At 38.5% G+C, this 21204-nt stretch overlaps 1 protein-coding gene across 8 annotated transcripts in view; it reads right to left on the bottom strand.

Moving 5' to 3' along the window:
* The window catches only part of LOC141397778 (uncharacterized protein CG43867), a 664656-nt gene that overhangs the window by 532610 nt on the left and 110842 nt on the right, over nucleotides 1–21204 (bottom strand). For all 8 annotated transcript variants that reach the window (XM_073974478.1, XM_073974482.1, XM_073974481.1 and 5 more), the window contains 2 exons: nucleotides 9662–10785; nucleotides 9505–9597 (listed from right to left, as the gene is read on the bottom strand). In XM_073974478.1, coding sequence (XP_073830579.1) covers nucleotides 9505–9597; nucleotides 9662–10648 — 1080 coding nt within the window. In that variant the 5' untranslated portion in view covers nucleotides 10649–10785. The remainder of the gene's footprint in view (nucleotides 1–9504; nucleotides 9598–9661; nucleotides 10786–21204) is intronic.

Below are 21204 nucleotides of genomic sequence, written 5' to 3'. Positions count from 1 at the left end.
GTATATCTTGTGATCTTGGCTGCCAAATGTCAAATTTCAACCATTTTGCTGTCGCCAAAACATTTAAAATACCGAAAATCGGGAGGCACGGTTCTATGGGGGCATATCAAAACGTGCACCTACCAAAGAAGACTAAATACCAAATGTGAACCATTTTGGTGAGATGATGTGGCTAAAAAAAAGTGTCTGCTTGACTGCTTGTTTGCAGGGATGCCAACTGTTCCGAGGTAAAAATCGCTACAGCCACATACGCACCATAGGCCTGTAGCGATTTTTACCTTAAAACAGTTGACATTCCTGCTTAAACAGTGGTTTTTGTACGTCAGAAATCACCACAAGTAGCGGGAAAACCACCAACTTGGCACCCTGCTTGTTTGTACGGTTGGTGCAATGGATCCTCCTGCAAACACACTCTGCGCGAAGTGTTTCAATTCACTTAAATCTAAATTTATTGCCTGCCATTTATGCAGAGCAAAGTATCATTTAATCTGTGCCAAAATTGAAGATAAATTCGCTGAAGCTTTTATGAATAACTCTAATATCGTCTTTAACTGCAATGATTGCCTTAAAGTGACATCAAGTCTTATTTCTGCAGTCTCATCCTTAACAAATGAAGTGAGAGAAATGCGAGAATTTATCAAAACAACAGTATCTGCTCAGTTGCTTGAAATGAAGCAAACTATGATGGAAAGTAATAAGCAAGATCGTCAAAGAAACCAAACAAATGTTGGTACTCATTTAAATAGTGTTGTTGCATCTAATGTAGCATCAAAAACTCAACATAGAATGGTCGAACAGAATAAAAAAGTAATTCTTCCCGCGTTGTCTTGTTCATCTTTGTCATCAACACATACTGCAGTGACTGAAGGTGATAATAATGCTGACATGTGTGAAGCTAACATGTATGGTAACGAACATGTTGCTAATGAAGTATCTGAAACAGCACAACAGCCGGTAGCTAACACGTCTGATTGGGTTGGTGTTCAGAGGCGTAAACGCAAAAGGCGTAATGTTGTATTTGGTTCTAATCCCGAGCCAAATGACTTAGAAATAATTAAATCCAAAAAAATGGATTCACCTGTCTTCGTTTAAGCCAAGTGTAACTGCAGAACAAATTATAATAAAAAAGATGCTGAGACTGCCAATCTAAAGAGAGTTAACTTTAAATTTGGAGTAACATCATGCTTTTACAATCGTATTTTGGATCCAAATTTGTGGCCAATGGATATTAAGGTGCGTCCATTTATAAATTTTCACAAAAATCCAGCACCGAGTCATCAAAGTTAGCTAACTCCATCAATGGTTTAAGAGTATACTACCAGAATGTATCAGGGTTGCGTACTAAATCTAAAGATGTATATCAATTTTCTTCACAATGCGATTTTGACATCATTGTACTTGTTGAAACGTGGCTGAATGATGATTTTTCTAATGCCGAATTTTTTGATGCTAAATTATACAATGTCAATAGAAAAGACAGAAATGCTGTACTTACTGGTTGTACAAGAGGTGGTGGAGTGCTTGTAGCTGTGAGAAATAAGTATAAATCATCGCTATGTATTATTAATGACCATAACGGTCTTCTAGATCAACTTATTATATGTATTTTTGGCTTAAAGGTTAAACTATATTTATGTGTATCATATATACCCCCTGGTAGCGTAGGCGATTTGTATGATGAACATTTAGCTAATATCTCAAAATGAGATGGGGATTCCCGTAATGACATAATGTGTATATTGGGTGATTTTAATTTGGAAAATATCTCATGGGTTCAGTTCGTACGCAATGAGGCTCTGTCTCCTATTAACGTTATAAAAGAATATGAAATTAATTTTATTGATGCTCTTTTGTCAATGAATTTAAATCAAATTAATCACGTTTCTAATAAACTGAACAGATTCCTTGATCTGGTTTTTGTTTCCGATGACATTATATATAGATTGTATGAGTCATTAACGCCCTTATCTCCATCTAAAGTTCATCATAATCAACTCTCACTGGGAATTAATGCCTTTGAATTCATTAAATGTCATTCTAATAATATCACGCCAGCCTTTAATTTCAACAGTTGTAATTTTGAAATGCTAAACTCTAATTTGCTCTTGGTTAATTGGGAAACCTTGTTTGCGCAACGTTCTACAGAACAATGCTATAATATTTTCATTGATAACGTTTTAACTATACTTAATGAGCACGTGCCACGTAAGAAAGATAAGCATTATAGGCAGCCTTGGTACAATAAAAATCTTAAAAAAATTAAAAATCTTCGAAATAAATTTCAGAAAAGATTTGTAAAATCGAACTCTCCTGATGATAGGGAAATGTTTCTTCATTACCAACGTGAATTTAATTTCTTAAATAAGTATTTATACAAACAATACTTATTTAATAAAGAAAGTGAAATTAAATCTAACCCAAAAGCTTTTTGGTCTTACATAAAGTCCAAAAAGAGCCAGACTGACATCCCTTCCTCTGTAACATTCAATGGAATAATGTCACAAACAGAAAATGAAGTAGCCAATTTGTTTGCCGATTATTTCAAATCAAATTTTGAGATTTCTTCAAACGCCAATGTTAATGTTGATGTTCTTGAGACTAATTTAAATGTTGGTTTCGTCAGTATTACTAAAGATGATGTTTATGAATGAAATGAAAAATGGCACCAAAGTAGATTCAGATGGGCTCTGTGCTCATTTTTTGAAAAAGTGTAATGTTAGTCTTAGTTTTGCTATTTCTTACATTTTTAATTTATCCCTCACAGAAGGTACATTTATTGACCGTTGGAAGTCCGCGTTAATTACCCCCGTGTTTAAAGATGGCAATAAACATGATGTTACGGCGACCAATTTGAAAATTATGTTCAATTTCTAAAGTATTTGAGCATATCATATACAACAAATATTTTTTCTAACCAAATCGATAATATCGCCTAATCAACATGGTTTCTTTTCGGGCAGATCAACCGTTTCTAATGTGGCAACATTCAGTGAATTTTGTTTATAATCGTTGGAACAGGGAAGTCAGTTGGAAACTCTCTGTACTGACTTTTCTAAAGCCTTTGATAAGGTATCGCACACAATTTTATTACTTAAACTGAAAAGTATGGGTTTTCATTAAATCTTCTTAAAGTGGATTGAGTCCTATTTATCTAACAGAATTTGTCAAGTTATTGTTGGGGACTATTTATCATATTCATATAAACAAACATCTGGTGTGTTAGGTCCTCTCCTCTGTAATTTATTCATTAATGATGTTTCAATATGTTTTCATAGGTCAAAGTTTTTACTTTATGTGGATGATCTTAAGATTTTCTCAAAAGTAAATTCTGTACTTGGCGCTGTTTATATTCAATCAGACTTGAATAATTTCTGTGATTGGTGTCGGAAAAATAAATTACCATTAAATGCGTCCAAATGCTTTCATTTATCTTATAATAAATTACGTCATCCTATTCATTGCTCTTTTACATTGGGTGAGAATACAATTACAACTGTCACTTCAATTCGTGATCTTGGGGTCATCTTTGATTCAGCAATGACATTTTTACCCCACATTGATTACATACTCCCTAAAACATATAAAATGCTAGCTTTCATAAAGCGAAACGGTAAAGATTTTACAGATCCTCATACCGGCGTATGTCAGATCTAATATTGAATATGCCTCAATAATATGGAATCCACATAGTAAAAACCATATTTCTCGTATTGAGAGAGTTCAGCGGGTATTTGTCAAATATGCTTTAAGATCATTTCAGTTCGTTGGTTCCTCCACTTACTTACTTACTTAGTTGGCCCATTACAGAACATTTGTTCCATAGACCGAACTAAGAAAAGATCTCCATTCCTCTCTGTTTTTCGCTTGACTTTTTGGAATACCGCGCCTTTCCATTTCTTCATCCACTTGTGTGCTCCATCGAAGCTTAGGCCTGCCGATTCTGCGTGCACCGCCATGTGGCATGTATTCGTACGCCTTTTTAGCGGGTTCATCATCGCTCATTCTCATGATATGGCCTGGCCAACGCAATCGTTGCATCTCGATACGTTTAACTATATGCATGTCTTTGTATAGCTTATATAGCTCGTGGTTCATACGACGTCGATATTCACCGTCAACGCAAATCGGCCCGTAGATCTTTCGAAGAATTTTCCTCTCAAACACACCAAGCACTGCCTTATCTGCTTGCGCAAGTACCCATGCTTCGGAGCCATACATTAGCACGGGTAGTATCAGCGTTTTGTATAGTGTTATTTTTGTTTGACGAGATGTGGCTTTGTTTTTAAATTGCTTACTTAATCCATAGTAGCATCTGTTGGCCAATACAATTCTTCTTCTTATTTCACAACTGATGTTGTTTGTTGTGTTTATGGCAGTGCCGAGGTAGACGAAGTCTTTAACTACCTCAAAATTGTAGGTACCAACTTCTACGGTTGGTCCGAGCTCTATGGACGCTTTGCGCGTCGACACCATCAATTTGGTCTTTTCGCCGTTTACCGCCAGACCCACTTTCGCAGATTCTGCTTCGACCTTCCTAAAGGTATCAGTTACTTCCTTTACTGATCGTCCCATGATGTCTATGTCATCAGCATAGGCAAGTAACATGTGGCTATTGGTGTAAATTGTGCCATTTCTTTTGACATTTGCATCTTGTATTACCTTTTCCAGCAAAATGTTGTATAGGTCACACGAAAGGCTGTCTCCTTGTCTGAAACCTCTTTTGGTACAAAATTCTTCGGAGAGGTTGTTTCCAATTTTAACTGAGGACCTAGTATCAGTTAGAGTCATCTTACAAAGCCGGATGAGCTTTGCGGGAATACCAAATTCAGACATTGCATGGAATACCTTTGATCGGAGGGGACTGTCGAATGCTGCTTTATAATCGACAAAAAGATGAAATGTGTCGATCTGCATCTCTTAGGTCTTCTCTAGGATTTGCCGCAGGATAAATATCTGGTCAATGGTGGACTTGCCATGTCTAAAGCCACATTGGTATGGTCCAATTATCTCGTTGACCATAGGCTTTATTAGTTCGCACAGTATCCCTGACACTATCTTATAGGCAATAGGGAGTAGACTTATGCCCCTATAGTTGGAGAATACAGTCTTATCTCCTTTTTTGTGGACGGGACATAGGATGCTCAGGTTCCAATCGTCGGGTACGCGTTCTTCCTGCCAGATGGTGCTAACTAGCTGATGCATACACCTTATCAGCGCGTCGCCTCCGGTTTTAAACAGCTCGGCTGGTAAGCCATCGGCTCCTGCTGCTTTATTATTCTTCAGCCGGTTGATTGCTGTTTTTACCTCATCTTGGCCGGGTGGTATACATTCTATACCATCTTCTGGGATTGGATCTGCGGTATCATCGTCTTCGCCACTATTGGACACCAGCAGATTGGAGAAATGTTCCTTCCATATCCTGAGCACGCTATCTGTATCTGTTACCAGATTACCTTGCTGGTCTCTACAGGAGGATGTGCCTGTACCAAAGCCATCTGTTTGATGTTTCACTCTTTGGTAGAATTTTCGGACTTCATTCTGGCTCCTGTACATCTCGATTTTTTCACACTCCCGCTTTTCCATCTCTCTCTTTTTCTTGCGGAAAAGACGTTTCTCTTCTCTCCTTTTCTCCCGATATCTCTCTCGTGCGCTACGCGTTGCTACTGATTGTAAAGTAGCTCTATATGCCGCATTTTTATCTTCGGTAGCACCACGGCACTCCTGGTCATACCATGAATTCCTTTGTGGAGGTCTCTGGAATCCAAGTATGGATTTTGCGGCTTTTTGCATGGAGTGGGCAATATTTTGCCATTGTGTTGTTATGTTATCGGGACAAGGAGTGCTCGCGTTAAGCAATTGGGCTAGTTGAGTGGAATATGCTGTGGCTATCTGTTGTGTTTGCAGCCTATCGATGTCCAACTTCCGCGTTGTGTCTGTTCGTGCTTTATTTGCAACGTTTAGACGGGTACGTACCTTGCTGCAACAAGATAGTGGTCCGAATCAATGTTTGCGCCTCGGAACGATCGTACATCCAACACGCTGGATGAATGTCTTCCATCTATCACAACATGATCAATTTGATTGCTTGTTCTTTGATCTGGGGACAGCCAGGTGCCCTTATGAATATCGAGATGATTAAATCTGGTACTGCTAACTACCATGTTTTTTGCAGCTGCAAAGTCTATCAGCCTCATACCATTGTCAGATGTTTCACTGTGGAGACTGAATTTCCCGACTGTTGGGCCAAAGATATTCTCCTTTCCAATTTTGGCATTAAAATCGCCTAGAATGATTTTAATGTCATGGGCAGGGCAACGGTCATATGTTTCTTCTAAGCGCTCGTAAAATATATCTTTGGTCTGTTCGTCCTTTTCTTCAGTGGGAGCATGAGCGCAAATAAAGCTGATGTTGAAGAATTTTTATTCGAATTGCAGCAAGTCTTTCATTCACTGGGGTGAAGCTCCACTTACATATCAAAATGTCTGTTGCTTCTTGGGTTGCAAACCCTTGAGCATAGACGAAAAATTCAATCGGCTTTGTTTATTTTTGATTTATTGAATGATACGATTAATTCTTCTGAATTATTATCATTGATACCAATGGATGCTCCTCCGAGGCAAATGAGGTACGTTGACGTTTTTAATATACCAATGCATCGAACAAATTATGTTCGACATAGTCCCTTAACGCGTGCTTTTTATTATATTAATGAGATTAGTATGAACTACCAAAGGAAATATAATCAACATTTAGAGTTTTGCATTTCGAAAGTCCCAATTTACATTAGGCGAGTTTACTTGCGGCAATTGTCAGTTTGTAGGTAAGAGAGGGGGCTGAGAGGCAAAGGGTTACCATATGCCTCACCTCTCTCTCCAGCAAACTGACACTTGCCGCAAGTAAACTCGCCTAATGTAAATTGGGACAAAGAGAACTTTAAATTGTATTTTATTACTGTATTTAATTAAATATAACTTTGTTATCATAGTCTGTAAGGAATTTATGTTCTAAAGACTGAAATAAATAAATAAAAAACCTTCAAACTACCCGAATATCTGAAGGTACCGTTCTATGGGAGCTACATCATAAGGGAATGTTTTGAAGTCATAGAGGATTAAATACCAAAGTTCAATCATTTTGTTGAGATGATGTGACTTAAACCTTCAAAATACCGAAAATGGGGAAGTGCCGTTCGGTATTGCCTTGACAATATTTTGGGGGAAGGTTTTGTTGGCCCAGAGAAGCTTAAATGCATAATTCTAGCCAGTTCGGTGAGATAGAGTGGCTAAAACCATCAAACTACAAAGACAAAATTCTGGGGGAAAGTTGTGTAGCCCCAGAATGACTAAATGGCAAACTTCAGCCGTTTCGGTGAGATGATGTGGCTAAAACCTTCAAAAACCGGAAAGTCGGGAGGTACCATTTCAAAACGGGAGGGGACCATTTCAAAACGTGGACCTACCTATATTCACAAATTTTCTTTGGAAAACTTGTAGCTATAAGGAAGATTAAATATCGAATATCTCGGCCGTTTCGGTACAATAATTTGGCTACAACTTTCAAAATACAGAAAATTGAGAGGATCATTTTCAATACCTAACATTCTAGATGTAGTTGAAACTTCTGTACCAAATTATAAAGCTATATCTTAACTATTGCGAGCAGTATCTTGATTTCGACGATATTCTCTGACGAATATTGCGATGTTTTATAAACATAATGAAAAAGTTAATTATACCTTCCATATAATGGTAGAGAATATAATAGGGAAACCGTTTGCTCTGATTTATATTGTTTTAGAGCGATTATGAAAAATACTGAAATCATTCAGATTTACATACTTTCCGAGCAAAATCTCATTACAAATGTCCTAAATAACCCGACCCGATAGCCGTAGTCGCTAGTGCTTTAAGCTATTAGTTTATTATAATTTTTAATTGTAATAAATATTTAAATAAAAAATAATAATAATTAACCCATTATTTTAATAAGTGCATGTTGCGAGAAATTTGTATTTGTTTTTTGGTCACTAAAATAAGTAGTTACTAATTATAGTAGCCAAAGTTTAACTGTTTATTATTGTGGTGAAAAATAGCTGATTATTTCACGCGACATGTCCTTGTTAAAATAATGGGATAGTAAGGACATTTGTAATAAGTTTTTTTTATTTCCTCTGTGCCTTATCTGCGGCAAGTAACATACACTTAAGTATTCAGCATCCCAAAAACTATGTGTGGGACTTAACTCATTTCCTAGATATATCCGATCTATACCTACAATCTTCTGGAAATTTTTGGACTCAAAGAAAACTAAATACCAAATTTCCAATATTTCGGTAAAAAAATACCGAAAATCCAGAGGTACGTTTCTATGTGGGATATAGGAACACGCGGACCTATACTGATAATTTTCTTCTTGAATATTTTATAACCACAAATAACAAATTTCAGTCATTCTGTGGGATATTGATGTCTCAACCTTCAGAATTACGGAAATCGGGAGGTACCGTTCTATGGGGGCTATATACCGACAAATATAAGTCAGAAAGGCTTTTACCTCCAACAAAGACTAAATACCAAATTTCAGCCATTTCGGTGGGTTGCTGTGGCCACAACCTTCATAATACCGAAAATCAGGAGGTACCGTTCTATGGATGCTATATGAGGGCGTGAATCTGTACCGAGACATTTCTCGTAGAAAGTTTTATACCCCCAATGAAGACCAAGTACCAAATTTCAGCCATTTCAGTGTGATAATGAGGCTAAAACCTTCAAAATACCAGAAATAGGGAGGTACCGTTCTATGGGGGCTATACTAAGGCGAGGACCTATACCGACAAGTTTCTGGGGGGACTTTTAATACCCCCAACGAAAACTAAATACCAAATATAAGCCATTTCGGTGTGATAATGAGGCTAAAACCTTCAAAATACCGAAAATCGGGTGGTGCCGTTCTATGGGGGCTATATCAAGACGTGAACCGATATGGCCCATTTGCAATGCCATACATTCTAGGATTAATAGAAACTTCTATACTCTATCTTAAAACTTGCGTTTTATCTTGATTTCAACAGACGGACGGACGGGCAGACGGACATAGTTATTGACTTAGAATATATATATTTTGTAGGATCCACGATGTATATTTCGATGTATTACAAACGGAATGACAAATTTAATTATACCCTTCGTATTATGGTGGAGGGTATAAAAATAGTTTTCATTTCAAACTTTCCGAGACCAACAATGCAACCCCAGCTCAAAAAAACCTTTGCATCCTGGAAATTGTATACTGAAAAAAATCCTTGATTCTGAGCTGTCCCTTAACACCAAAGTTTACCTAGAGGCTCATAATGTGACTAAAAACTCAGATTTAAAATTTCAACTCAACCGAGGTGGAGGTGGAAAGACACCATCACCAGTGGGGTAATGAAAAGAAATTGCAAATAATTTATAATAAAAGTGTATCCCACTTTTGAATGCCAACTACAAAATATCCTGGGCTTACCTTTTCTCTTAGCATATCTCGTATACGGCCAGCTTGATTTTTTGAACGATGTAATTCCAATTGAAGCTCTAGACAACGTTCTTGCCAGTTGATCTGAAAGAAAACCACATACATATAAACACAAACTCCAAGACAAATATCCCAAAAAAAAACCTACCTCTGGCACACCTTGTGTATAATTATTGACCTGATGAACATCCAAGTATTCCGTTAGTGATGAAAAATGAGGCCAGGGTGCATCAGCACCGTCGAGTGATGCAGCAGGATTGACTTGATTTTGTTGATCTTTTAGTGATGCATTTTGATTTGAGGCACTGGGAAGTGATGGAGGTTGTGGTGGTGGCCCAGCTGCTGATGCCGTTCCGCTACTGTTGGGCTTTGCTGGTATGGGTGGTGGTTTTTGTGTCCGTCTAGGCATTAGACGTGGACTGTTTGGTGTAGATTGGGCAGTAGCTTGGCTACGTTGAAAAGCGGCTGCCGGACTGTTAAAGCCCGTTTCCATTTGCTGGCGACTCAGAGGCATGTTACCGCTAAAGGAGATGGCCCGCTTGGTAAGCAATGGTGAAGAATTCAATGAATGTGAAGTGGCATAAAGTGGTGGCAAAGAATGTTGCTGTTGTTGTTGCTGTTGATGCTGCTGTTGCACATAGGGAGACATCAAATACGGCTGTTGATGATGTGTAGCATATTGGGCTTGATAGTGTTGTTGTTGCTGCTGGAAATAATGACTTTGATTTGCAGCCGAGGGGAAAGTGTGCAAATAATTGTGCCCCACCGCACCCCCACTACTGCTGGTCGCAGCATCTTGAGAACGTAAAAAATAGTTGTGAGTTTGGGTGAGGTATTGGTAATTTTGTTGAAATGCCTGATGTTGCTGCTGTTGATGATGATGCGAAGAACTACCGCTACTGCCCGCACTACCCGCACTTGCAGCACCCAATGATGCTGGTGTTGCTCGACCAGAAGTTGAGGGTGATGGTGAGGAAGAGTTGGATCTACTTCTAAGTAGGGTACGCTGCTGCTGCTGCTGTTGATAATGCTGGTGATGATGATGTTGGCTGCTATTGCTGCTGCTGGGTTGCTGCAAATTTGTAAGCGGATCAAAAATTTGAGATAATCTCCCCGAAGGCACTTCGTCGGACATTTAGGTGGATTTTTGCTTGTCTTTGTTGTACGATATAAAATACGCGGTTATAAAAAGTATAGTTCTAATGACTTTGTATAAATCAATGGTGATTTCGCATTTGGGCCTGCTTCTAATGCGACGTGTACATTTTGTTGCTGAAAGTGAAACAAATTGTATAATCTGTGTTATTTTTTGAAAAGGTAAAATTGACATTAAAATCTTATTATTATAGTAATTGAGAAAACCAGGGGTATAAAATGATAAAATAAATTACTGCCCTTACTCCCCTTCGATTATAATCATCTCTGGCGAAATATGTTACTAAACGCCCAATCCTTACCCTCTGATCCCTCTTCAACAACTTTATCATTTAACAGATACCCCACATCGCCTCGTTGCGGCAGGATGTACCTGTACAAAAACCACCATAATTTTGGTGTTTAATATTCTCTCCACAGTGGGCAGTGGTGTAGGTTAAAACATATCCAAATTCCCATAAATGTCACAAGATATTTGTCTCAAACAACTTTATTAGGCATTGTTCTGGCTGCAACTTTTCTTCTTCTTCTTCTGGTGACATTAAATTATGTTCACATTCATGTTCTTTACATATGAAAGTACCTGACATTATTTATGACATAACTTCCTTTTCATTCAGTGAAGCGGTGGAGGTGAAGAAGGAGAATACGAAGAAGGCACCATGTCCATAGGTTTTAAACATACACCCAATGTTGGACTCATAGACAACAATTTGAGGATGCCTTGTCTTGCAGTCTGTACTTAGTATTCGGTTACTTTTGCATGTTATGTTATGTGTTGTAACCAAAACGATGAGTAAATTATGCATTACTGCCTGCAAATTTATGGCCACACGTTACCATGTAGTGAACATGTGTCCATATTAATGGTAGTCCCCATTGGTAATGTATGCACAATGCAGTTACTGCTACTGGTGCTGTACATTCGAAGACAGACAGTTTGTGGCATTTTGGGGCTACAAACATACATGGCACATTGCCTTCAGGAGAAGTCTTTGCCAATTGCCTGAAGAAGACACTCAAATAAACGAACTCAAGCGGAAATGTCAAATCACAGAATAATATTTATTGGGAAAAGACCATATCGTAGTAGTTTGAAGTCGTCGTGTATAGCTCTCTCTACGGACAGAGTAACAAGAACCCATGTTGAATCGGTGTTTGAGTTCGTGCGTACATTGCAGTTTGGCCAACAGTGCAATTATTGCATATTTAATGTATGACCTGACTCTCTGGGTAGTGTCATTGTCATGCCCAGTGAATGCCAGCCAATATGCAATTGGTTAATAATGAGGAGTGTGCACACATGTAAATTATTACCAAGAATTGAAATTGTAATTAACAAAAGGTAAAATGCAAAGACAAATTATACTCGAGAAGCAAATTTAACGCCATGTTGCTTTTTGTTGATTTACAACAGAATGCAAATCCGTTATTTTGATGCATAGATAATTAGCTCTGGTCCTTATTCAGTATAACTTGGTAAAATTCTGGACTAGTCCCGCCAAAAATTCGGATGTGTTAGTCATTATGTAACCCATTACAAAGTAATGTAACTAGTTAAAACTATTTACTTTACTACTTCCTAACTAATGAGTGCGGTGGCACAGAGTGTGTGTATCCGACTACAAATCCTAGAGTTGTGTGTTCGTCGCTCACCGTCGGCTCACGAGTCCTTTGTTTACAAAATAAAGAACAGATGGTGGAACACATGTAAGCTTTTACAACCATTAATGCAACATCCGGCAAAATTGGGCACACGTGCTCTTGATGAGAGTAACAGCAAAACACCCACCATTTAAACTTCGCTCAGAAGTCAACGAAGAAGGTTATGCCGTCGCTTTTTTCAATGATTCTTAATTTTAGCAATGCAATAACCCACACGATGTTTGTGGACAGAGCGAAATTTACGCTCTCGATGTCGTATGCGTGTGACCGCACATACTTCATTTGTATGGGTGCCGATACCTGCCTTAATGTTTGTACGCGTAGCACATTGTGTTCGGCTACAAATCAGAAGTTCGAATGTACTCGATAATTTGTAATAGTTATTACCAATTTTGACAATTGTATAATGGAAAAGTTGTTAAAAAACGTGTTTCAGCAACATTTAGTAAAAACGATCGAGTACAAGGACATATCTATTATTTGGTTTGTCCTTTTACTTAATAATTTTGACTAAATATTGACTAATACTGTCAAAATTCAAACAATTGGTAATAATTTCTACAAATTATCGGGTACACGGAAATGCATATTTTCAATCGTTTGCTAACCTAATGATTGAACAACTAGTTTCTCAGTCCGTAAGCTTTAGTGGAGACTTATTCAAGCTTTGCACAGTCATAGAGAGGCTAATTGGCCAACATTTTATTAATTCTTGCTTCTGGGAATTTATTAATCCCTTTGATGTTCCGGTACCAAAATCAACCTCTCTACATATGTACTTGGTTGTAGAATAGCTGAGATAAGAGCGAATTGCCCAGCGTGTCCTTATAATCGATTCCGATTGTATCCTGAAATCGCACACAATCCCTACATGCCCTATAACCATACTTGGTGAATCTGTAATGTAACAGCATTTCCAATCCTCAGTCATCACACAACCACATAGCACAGTCCGGCGTAGGCCGCTTTGATGCAGGAACAGTGTTAAAGAGTAATACCCGTTCACAAAAACGCAAGGCTTCGGCGATACTCTACCATATCATCTAATCATACTCAGAAAACTGCAACCCATGCTTCAAGTTCAAGTTCATGTCAAGGGGCATGGCGCCAAACCGCGCCTGTGATTCATCCGTGGACATAGTCAGACAAACCGGCAAAATTTTTTGTTTTGGCCAAAGGACGAGCTCTATTTATTTTGGAAACATCTATTCAGATGTGAATATAGCTCCTATATATATTTTTCGCCCGATTTTAGGCATTTGGTGCACCAATCACGCTACGTATGTTTAATTTTGATGAAATTGGAAATATGTAACGGAAATTGGTATACAAATATATACTACTACTTAGCTGGCCCATTACAGAACGTTTGTTCCATTCCTATCTATTTGTTGCTACCGCGCCTTTTCATCTCATCATCCACTTGTTTGCGCCATCTATTCCTTGGCCTGCCAATTCTGCGTGCACCGCCAAGCGGTCCGTATTTATACGCCTTTTTAGCTGGTTCATCATCGGTCATTCTTATGATATGGCCTAGCCAACGCAATCGCTGCATCTCGATACGTTTAACAATATTGATGTCGTTGTATAGCAGATACAGTTCGTGGTTCATGCGACGTCGATATTCACCGTCAACGCAAATTGGTCCGTAGATCTTTCGAAGAATTTTTCTCTCAAACACACCAAGCACTGCCATGTCTGCTTGCGCAAGTACCCAGGCTTCGGAGCCATACATCATCACGGGTAGTATCAGCGTTTTGTAGAGCGTTATTTTTGTTTGACGAGATGTGGCTTTGTTTTTAAATTGCTTACTTAAACCAAAGTTGCATCCGTTGGCCAATACAATTCTTCTTTTTATTTCACAACTGTAGTGCGATTCTCTAACTCATTTTTTGAGTTACCGACAAATATCGGTAAAATTAAAACGCAAAATTTTGAAGGAAAATTTTAAATAAAAGTTGACAACGTCTTGCTATCGGTAAAACTTTACGACAGCTTTTTATTCGTCGCTAACTTATCGAAAAACATCGGTAATTAACGAAATTATAAGCATTTTAATTTTACCGACAATTGTCGGTAACTCAAAAAATGAGTTAGAGAATCGCACTACTGATGTCGTTTGTTGTGTTTACGGAGCTGCCGAGGTAGACGAAGTCTTTTACTACCTCAATATTATAGGAACCAACTTCCACAGTCGGTCCGAGCTCAATGGACGCATTGCGCGTCGACACCATCAACTTGGTTTCCTATTTTAACTGAGGACCTCGTGTCAGTTAAAGTCATTTCACAAATCCGGATGAGCTTTGCGGGGATACCAAATTCAAATATGGCTTGGAATACCTTTGAACGCAGCGGGCTGTCGAAGGCTGCTTTATAATCGACAAAAAGGTGGTAGGTGTCGATCTGCATCTCTTGGGTCTTCTCCAGGATTTACCACAGGGTAAATATCTGGTCAATGGTGGACTTGCCAGGTCTAAAGCCGCATTGGTATGGTCCAATTATCTCGTTGACCATAGGGTTTAGTCGTTCGCACAATATCCCTGACAGGATCTAGTAGGCAATAGGGAGTATATACAGTCTTATAGCATACAGTCTTATCTCCCTTCTTGTGGACGGGGCACAGGATACTCAGGTTCCAATCGTCGGGTACTCGTTCTTCCTGCCAGATGGTGCTAACTAGCTGATGAATACACCTTATCAGCGTGTCGCCTCCGGTTTTGAACAGCTCGGCTGGTAAGCCATCGGCCCCTACTGCCTTATTATTGTTCAGCCGATTTATTGCTGTCCTTACCTCATCTTGGCTGGGCGGTATACATTCAATACCATCTTCTGGGATTGGGACTGTGGTATCTTCGTCGTCTTCGCTGCTATTGGATACCAACAGATTTGAAAAATGTTCTTTCCATATCCTGAGAACACTATATGTATCAGTTACCAAATTATCTTGCTGGTCTCTACAGGAGGATGTGCCTGTACCAAAGCCATCAGTTTGATGCTTGACTCTTTGGTAGAATTTTCGGACTTCATTCTGGCTCCTGTACATCTCGATTTTTTCACACTCCCGCTTTTCCATCTCTCTCTTTTTCCTGCGGAAAAGACGTTTCTCCTCTCTCCTTTTCTCCCTGTATCTCTCTCGTGCGCTACGCGTTGTTACGTATTGTAAAGTAGCCCTATATGCCGCATTTTTCTCTTCGGTGGCAGCACGACACTCCTGATCATACCATGGATTCCTTGGAGGTATCCAAATATGGATTTTGCGGCTGTTTGCATGGATTGGGCAATGCTTTGCCATTGCGCTGATATATTATGGGGATGAGGAGTGCTTTGATTAAGCAATTGGGCTAGTTGAGTGGAATATGCTGTGGCTATCTGTTGTGATTGCAGCTTACCAATGTCTAACTTTCGTATTGTGTCTGTTCGTACTTTGTTTGCTACGTTTAAGCGGGTGCGTACCTTTGCTGCAACAAGGCAGTGGTCCGAATCAATGTTTGCGCCTCGGAACGATCGTACATCCAACACGCTCGATGAATGTCTTCCATCTATCACAACATGATCAATTTGATTTCTTGTTTTCTGATCTGGAGACAGCCAGGTGCCCTTATGAATATCGAGATGATTAAATCTGGTACTGCTAACTACCATGTTTCTTGCAGCTGCAAAGTCTATCAGCCTCATACCATTGTCAGATGTTTCACTGTGGAGACTGAATTTCCCGACTGTTGGGCCAAAGATATTCTCCTTTCCAATTTTGGCATTAAAATTGCCTAGAATGATTTTAATGTCACGGGCAGGGCAACGCTCATATGTTTCTTCTAAGCGCTCGTAAAATATATCTTTGGTCTGTTCGTCCTTTTCTTCAGTGAGAGCATGAGCGCAAATAAAGCTTATGTTGAAGAATTCAGCTTTTATTCGAATTGCAGCAAGTCTTTCATTTACTGGGGTGAAGCTTGATACCAGATGTTTTAGCCTCCGACTAACTACGAATCCGCAACCAAACTCATGCTTTACGTCATGGCAGCTATAATACAGTGGGTTACCTTTAGGTGTTGTTGTGACGCCTTTCCCAATCCATCGTATTTCCTGTATGGCAGTAATATCGGCCTTGTACTTTTCAAGTACGTCTGCCAATGCGAAGACTGCACCTTCTCTATAAAGAGTGCGAACATTCCAGGTGCATATTCGAAGATCATGGTTCTTAAAACGTTTGCGGTGTTCGTCAACTTTAGAGGGGTTTGTTTTTCTTTTCTTTCGTTTTTTCATAGTAGGCTGTTTTTTCTAGGGGAGGGTTACTAACCCGGCGCCCAAACCCAAGTTTTTAACGTTCTTATGGGTGAACGCGCGGCACATGTTAGCTCACTACCTTTAACGGGTGTTAAAGGCAGTTCCGCAGGTGACACCACGGGGAGCTCAGTGTCCGCTTGGGATGAAAGAGGGACCAAGATATATCCTGGGCTTAAAACCGGTCAGGACCGTTGCTTGGTATCTTCCATCCCATCCTCTACAAAAATATACCAAATCATATCTAAATCCGTTCTGATTTGAATATAGCTCCCATATAAATTCGTTCATGTTTAATAAGCTCATAAGCATGAAAGGAGGAAACATGAAATGAAGCCTATCAATCCACGGTGACGGCGGAATAGAAGCAAGCTTAGCGCTTCTTTACTAGTACTACTTCAAAACTGGCTGATAGTGGCTGAAATTTTTGCAAGTTCCAAGTCCGTGCATGTCCAAGCATTGACTCAGTACATTTGGGAATGATCTTCGAGATAAAATAGTGCATCCTTCCAGGCATACATGTGATACTGGACGATATTATATTTCTAATCTGAAGATACTGCCTGACATCTTTGCACGTTTCATGTCCAGCGGCTCACCGACAAGCGGAGGAATTATTTGAATGTACAACCTTGTTAACCTTTAGTTACCACCATAAACAGTCAAATACACAGAGAATTTCCGACAATACACACCAGAATATACCTTCGGACTTTTTACTATATGTTTTTAAAATAATCTAGAAAATATTTAAATGCCAGATCACGTTTCCACAAAACGAAACACAAAATATGAAAGGACTCCCCATTTATAGTTATTCAAGGGGTTTTATGTCGTGGTAATAGTTTTAACTAGTTGCATACAAAGTACAATTCACAATTGCTCGACGTCGCTACCCTCCTCTCAAAACTATTTATATTTTACAATTGTACTTCGTGTTATCAGAGATGGTTAAAGAACCCTACATGCTGAATTTCCCAGCAACAGCAACCAATGGTTACAATAAAAAGTTGTGTTTTCCAGTGTTCGAAAATAAACAAAACTAAAATTTTGCTGTTGATTTCTTTCATAATCTGAAGTAAAAACAAAATAAATTAAATCTTATGTTGATAGGACGTGGTTTTCTGGTTTCGTACTGTTTGTATACCAAAGTGGAAACTAAACCTAAACTAAAAAGTTCTCAGTTGAATAACAAAATCTGAAAAATGTGTTTGGTTTTGCTGTACAAAACTTGTCAAAATTCGAGTTTGATGAAAGACAGCATCAGATTTTTTTCTTCAGTGGTAAACTCTTTATCGTAATATTATTGGTCTGTTCCAGAACTGTAAGAATCTACTAATTTTTAATTTTTTTTTCCAAAACATAAAGGAAAAAATGTTATCGTAGTAAATAATAGTAGCTTCTTGCAGGTTCTGGAACAGAGCATATATTGCATATCCTTACTATTTCAGCAAAACATCTTTTATGCAAGTGGTATCTATGTTATGTAATCGAAACGTACGTACGTACATACATATATAGAAAGGAGGTCCAATACTATAAATCTAAATTTAAATCATCGGTAAGATAAAAGTCGAGCATGTTCGTGGGGAATACTTTTTTAATATGATGAATCCTTTCATTCCGTTTCGCTTTTTGTAATTGGGTACGGGAATCGTTTCGTTAGTTTCGTACATTGGTATTTGAAGCCATTGTTATGTACCACAATAATGCGCGCCACAATACAGTATTCATGGGTTTTGTGCTTTCCTGTCTAGCATACAACAAAAACAACGACAACTACAACAATTGTTACAACAACGACGACGACGTTAACTTGTCTAAATTCATGTAAAATATGCAAGCATGTGTCGCACATTTTAATTAGATTCTATCGATATGACACCAAAGCACTCCCGTTGAACGAATGATAAAGAGCAACGCAAGCAAACGTTGAATGTAATATTAGTGAAAAATTCTAAAACGTACCACTCTAACGCTTTTTATATTATGTATGGAAACGTTTAATAGTATTACATATTAAGTAGTTGTTCCACTCGTGGTGTAAAGTGGATATGTAGTTCGATGCACAATGGGTTATTAACAAATGTGTAACATAATTTAATAGTAATAAATATAGGAATTTGGGAATATAAAGATCCTCTCTTTAACATACCTACCGATAAGAAAACTAACTCAGAGTTATCACCAACTATTCAAACTCCAGTTGACGAAATGTTAGTGGTGGTTAATCAATCGTTTTAGAGCTGATTTACCTAGAAATCACCGAAGGCTTTTTCAACTGGAACATAGCTTAGAATGAAGAAGAAGACACAACAAACTGCAACACAGATATAAATGGCAATCTGTATCGGTTGTAGTATCTAACCAGTCTCAATATCACGTGGATTTGCTTCAAAACCATTTATATAGACTTTTTCAGTGGTATAGTATAAACTGTATGAATTTGAACTTAAAAAAGTGTAAGCACATGTGCTTTTTTCAATCTACTCCTTTATTATATTAATGGACATACATTATCATCATCAGGGTCATACGTTGATCTTGGACTTTTGACGAATCCGAAGTTGAACTTTATAACCACATTATTACTATGGTTAATAAGGCGCATGGTGTTTTGGGTTTCATAAAACTTTGGGCGAAAGAATTTTCTGACCCATATGTAACTAAACAATTATACACATCTCTTGTTATGCCAAAATTAAAGTATGGTTCTGTGGTATGGGATCCTCATTATGCAATCTATTCTGATAAAATTTAATCTGTACAGAAACAGTTTTCACTTTTTGCATTACGAAATCTACATTGGAGTAGTGACTTTGAATTGCCGTCTTATACTAGTAGACTAAAGCTTATCCGGTTACCTACGTTAAAAAGTAGACGTATAATGTTTAATGCTATTACAACTCTGAAAATATTATATGACCCTGTACCATCTGATTTTTATACCCTCCACCATAGTATGTAGGGAATATTAAGTTTGTTTTTTTGTTTGTAACACATCGAACTAATCATTGGCGACCCTATAAAGTATATATATTTTTGATCAGGATAAAATTCTAAGACGACCACCCATGTCCGTTTGTTGTAATCACTCTGGCGTCCGCAATAATTGAGATAGAACGTTAACATTTTGCAACCGAGTGTCTTTCCCAATAGGCAGGTCAAGTTCGAAGATGGGCTATATTGGTCCCCCCTTTATTGTAGACGAATACATAACGGTACCGACCGATCAGAACCGAACTTACCGTTTTTTACTTGTTTAATATCATCTTTTCGGTCGGAAGGGGAAGGTGTGAGTGGCGTTGGGAACGTTCGATACAAAATACATCCACTGGTCAAAAAGTCCTAATTACAAAAACCGTGGCTACAAGATGTTCATCATGCTTCTTCTAAAATAGTCCCAGAAACCTTAGTTTTAGCAGTTAACCTTAGTTTTTTGTTATGAGAGATAGATGTGTGTCAAATATCTCCTGAGGCATTTGAAACCCAGTGGGTCAATTAAATCCGATTAAGTGCAAACGGGGTATAACCCCTAATCTTTTAAGGATTGCAATAGGATATTGACAGTATCGAAACGGAGTCCTGTTGATACATGAAGAAAATCATTGCAAAATTTCTTGATTGTTTGGGAGAGAACGAAGGCGAAGGTGAATTCAAGCGTTTCACATGAAAAATTTCCAACTTATGGAACAAGAGCAAGTCCTTATTGTGGCAAGGTATGCACCACAGGATTGATCTCAGCACATGGAATTTGAGTACAAGTCAATCTGGGCTGCGAAACCGCTTCACTTGATATGCGAAAGTGGGGATCATTAGTGGTTACTGCAGGGTTATGTGTCTGCATGTATACTTGTAGCAATCTACTCTAGACTTGTTACTATCTTTATTAATCTAGTTCTACTTCCATTGCCTAGTTCAAATTTAGGTGAGTTGTTTGGCTGGGTAGTTTTACAGGTACAGCGTATCATGCGGTCCGTTATTGCATGTGGTGCAGATGTTCTACGTTAAGCCATCAATCTAGTCCAAATAGAAGTTGAATCGGCTGCAAAAACCGAATCATAATTGAGCCAAAAAGACTGTCGTTTGTTGAGGCAACTCTTGTTCATTCACACCCAAGGATGGTGTGTGATCTTAAAAGATGGTATCCATAGGATTCGCTCTTATAGCATCCGCTAATTCATTAGTATAACAACTACTTAAACCTGCTTGATATGCCTGGTGATCTAGGGGTTGTCTTTTATTCTTTGGACTTGTATCTCGATCATGAACATCTATCTTGACATAGGGTGCCTGTCTATAGCACCCAAGCAGATATTGTATCGACAATATTTTGTCGTGCCGACACAACGACATGATCTTAGTCTCCTCATGTAAGTGGTCCATCGAAGATGTGAAGAGAAACCCTGTTCCAGTTGTCAAGGCTGAATCTAATAGATTTGTAAATTCTTCTACTCTTGTTGCGACGAACCAAATGCTGCCGAATAGGGACTTATCACAGATAGCTGTGGCATACACGGACGATTTATATAAATATCGAATGTAATTCATAGGACTTTGGGGTATTTACTTGTCAGAATTATTGACCCATCG

Source organism: Musca autumnalis, unplaced genomic scaffold (genome assembly GCF_047663935.1).
Source record: "Musca autumnalis isolate F117 unplaced genomic scaffold, ASM4766393v1 scaffold_3, whole genome shotgun sequence".
Classification (NCBI taxonomy): Eukaryota; Metazoa; Arthropoda; class Insecta; order Diptera; family Muscidae; genus Musca; species Musca autumnalis.
This window is presented reverse-complemented; position numbering and strand designations above follow the sequence as displayed.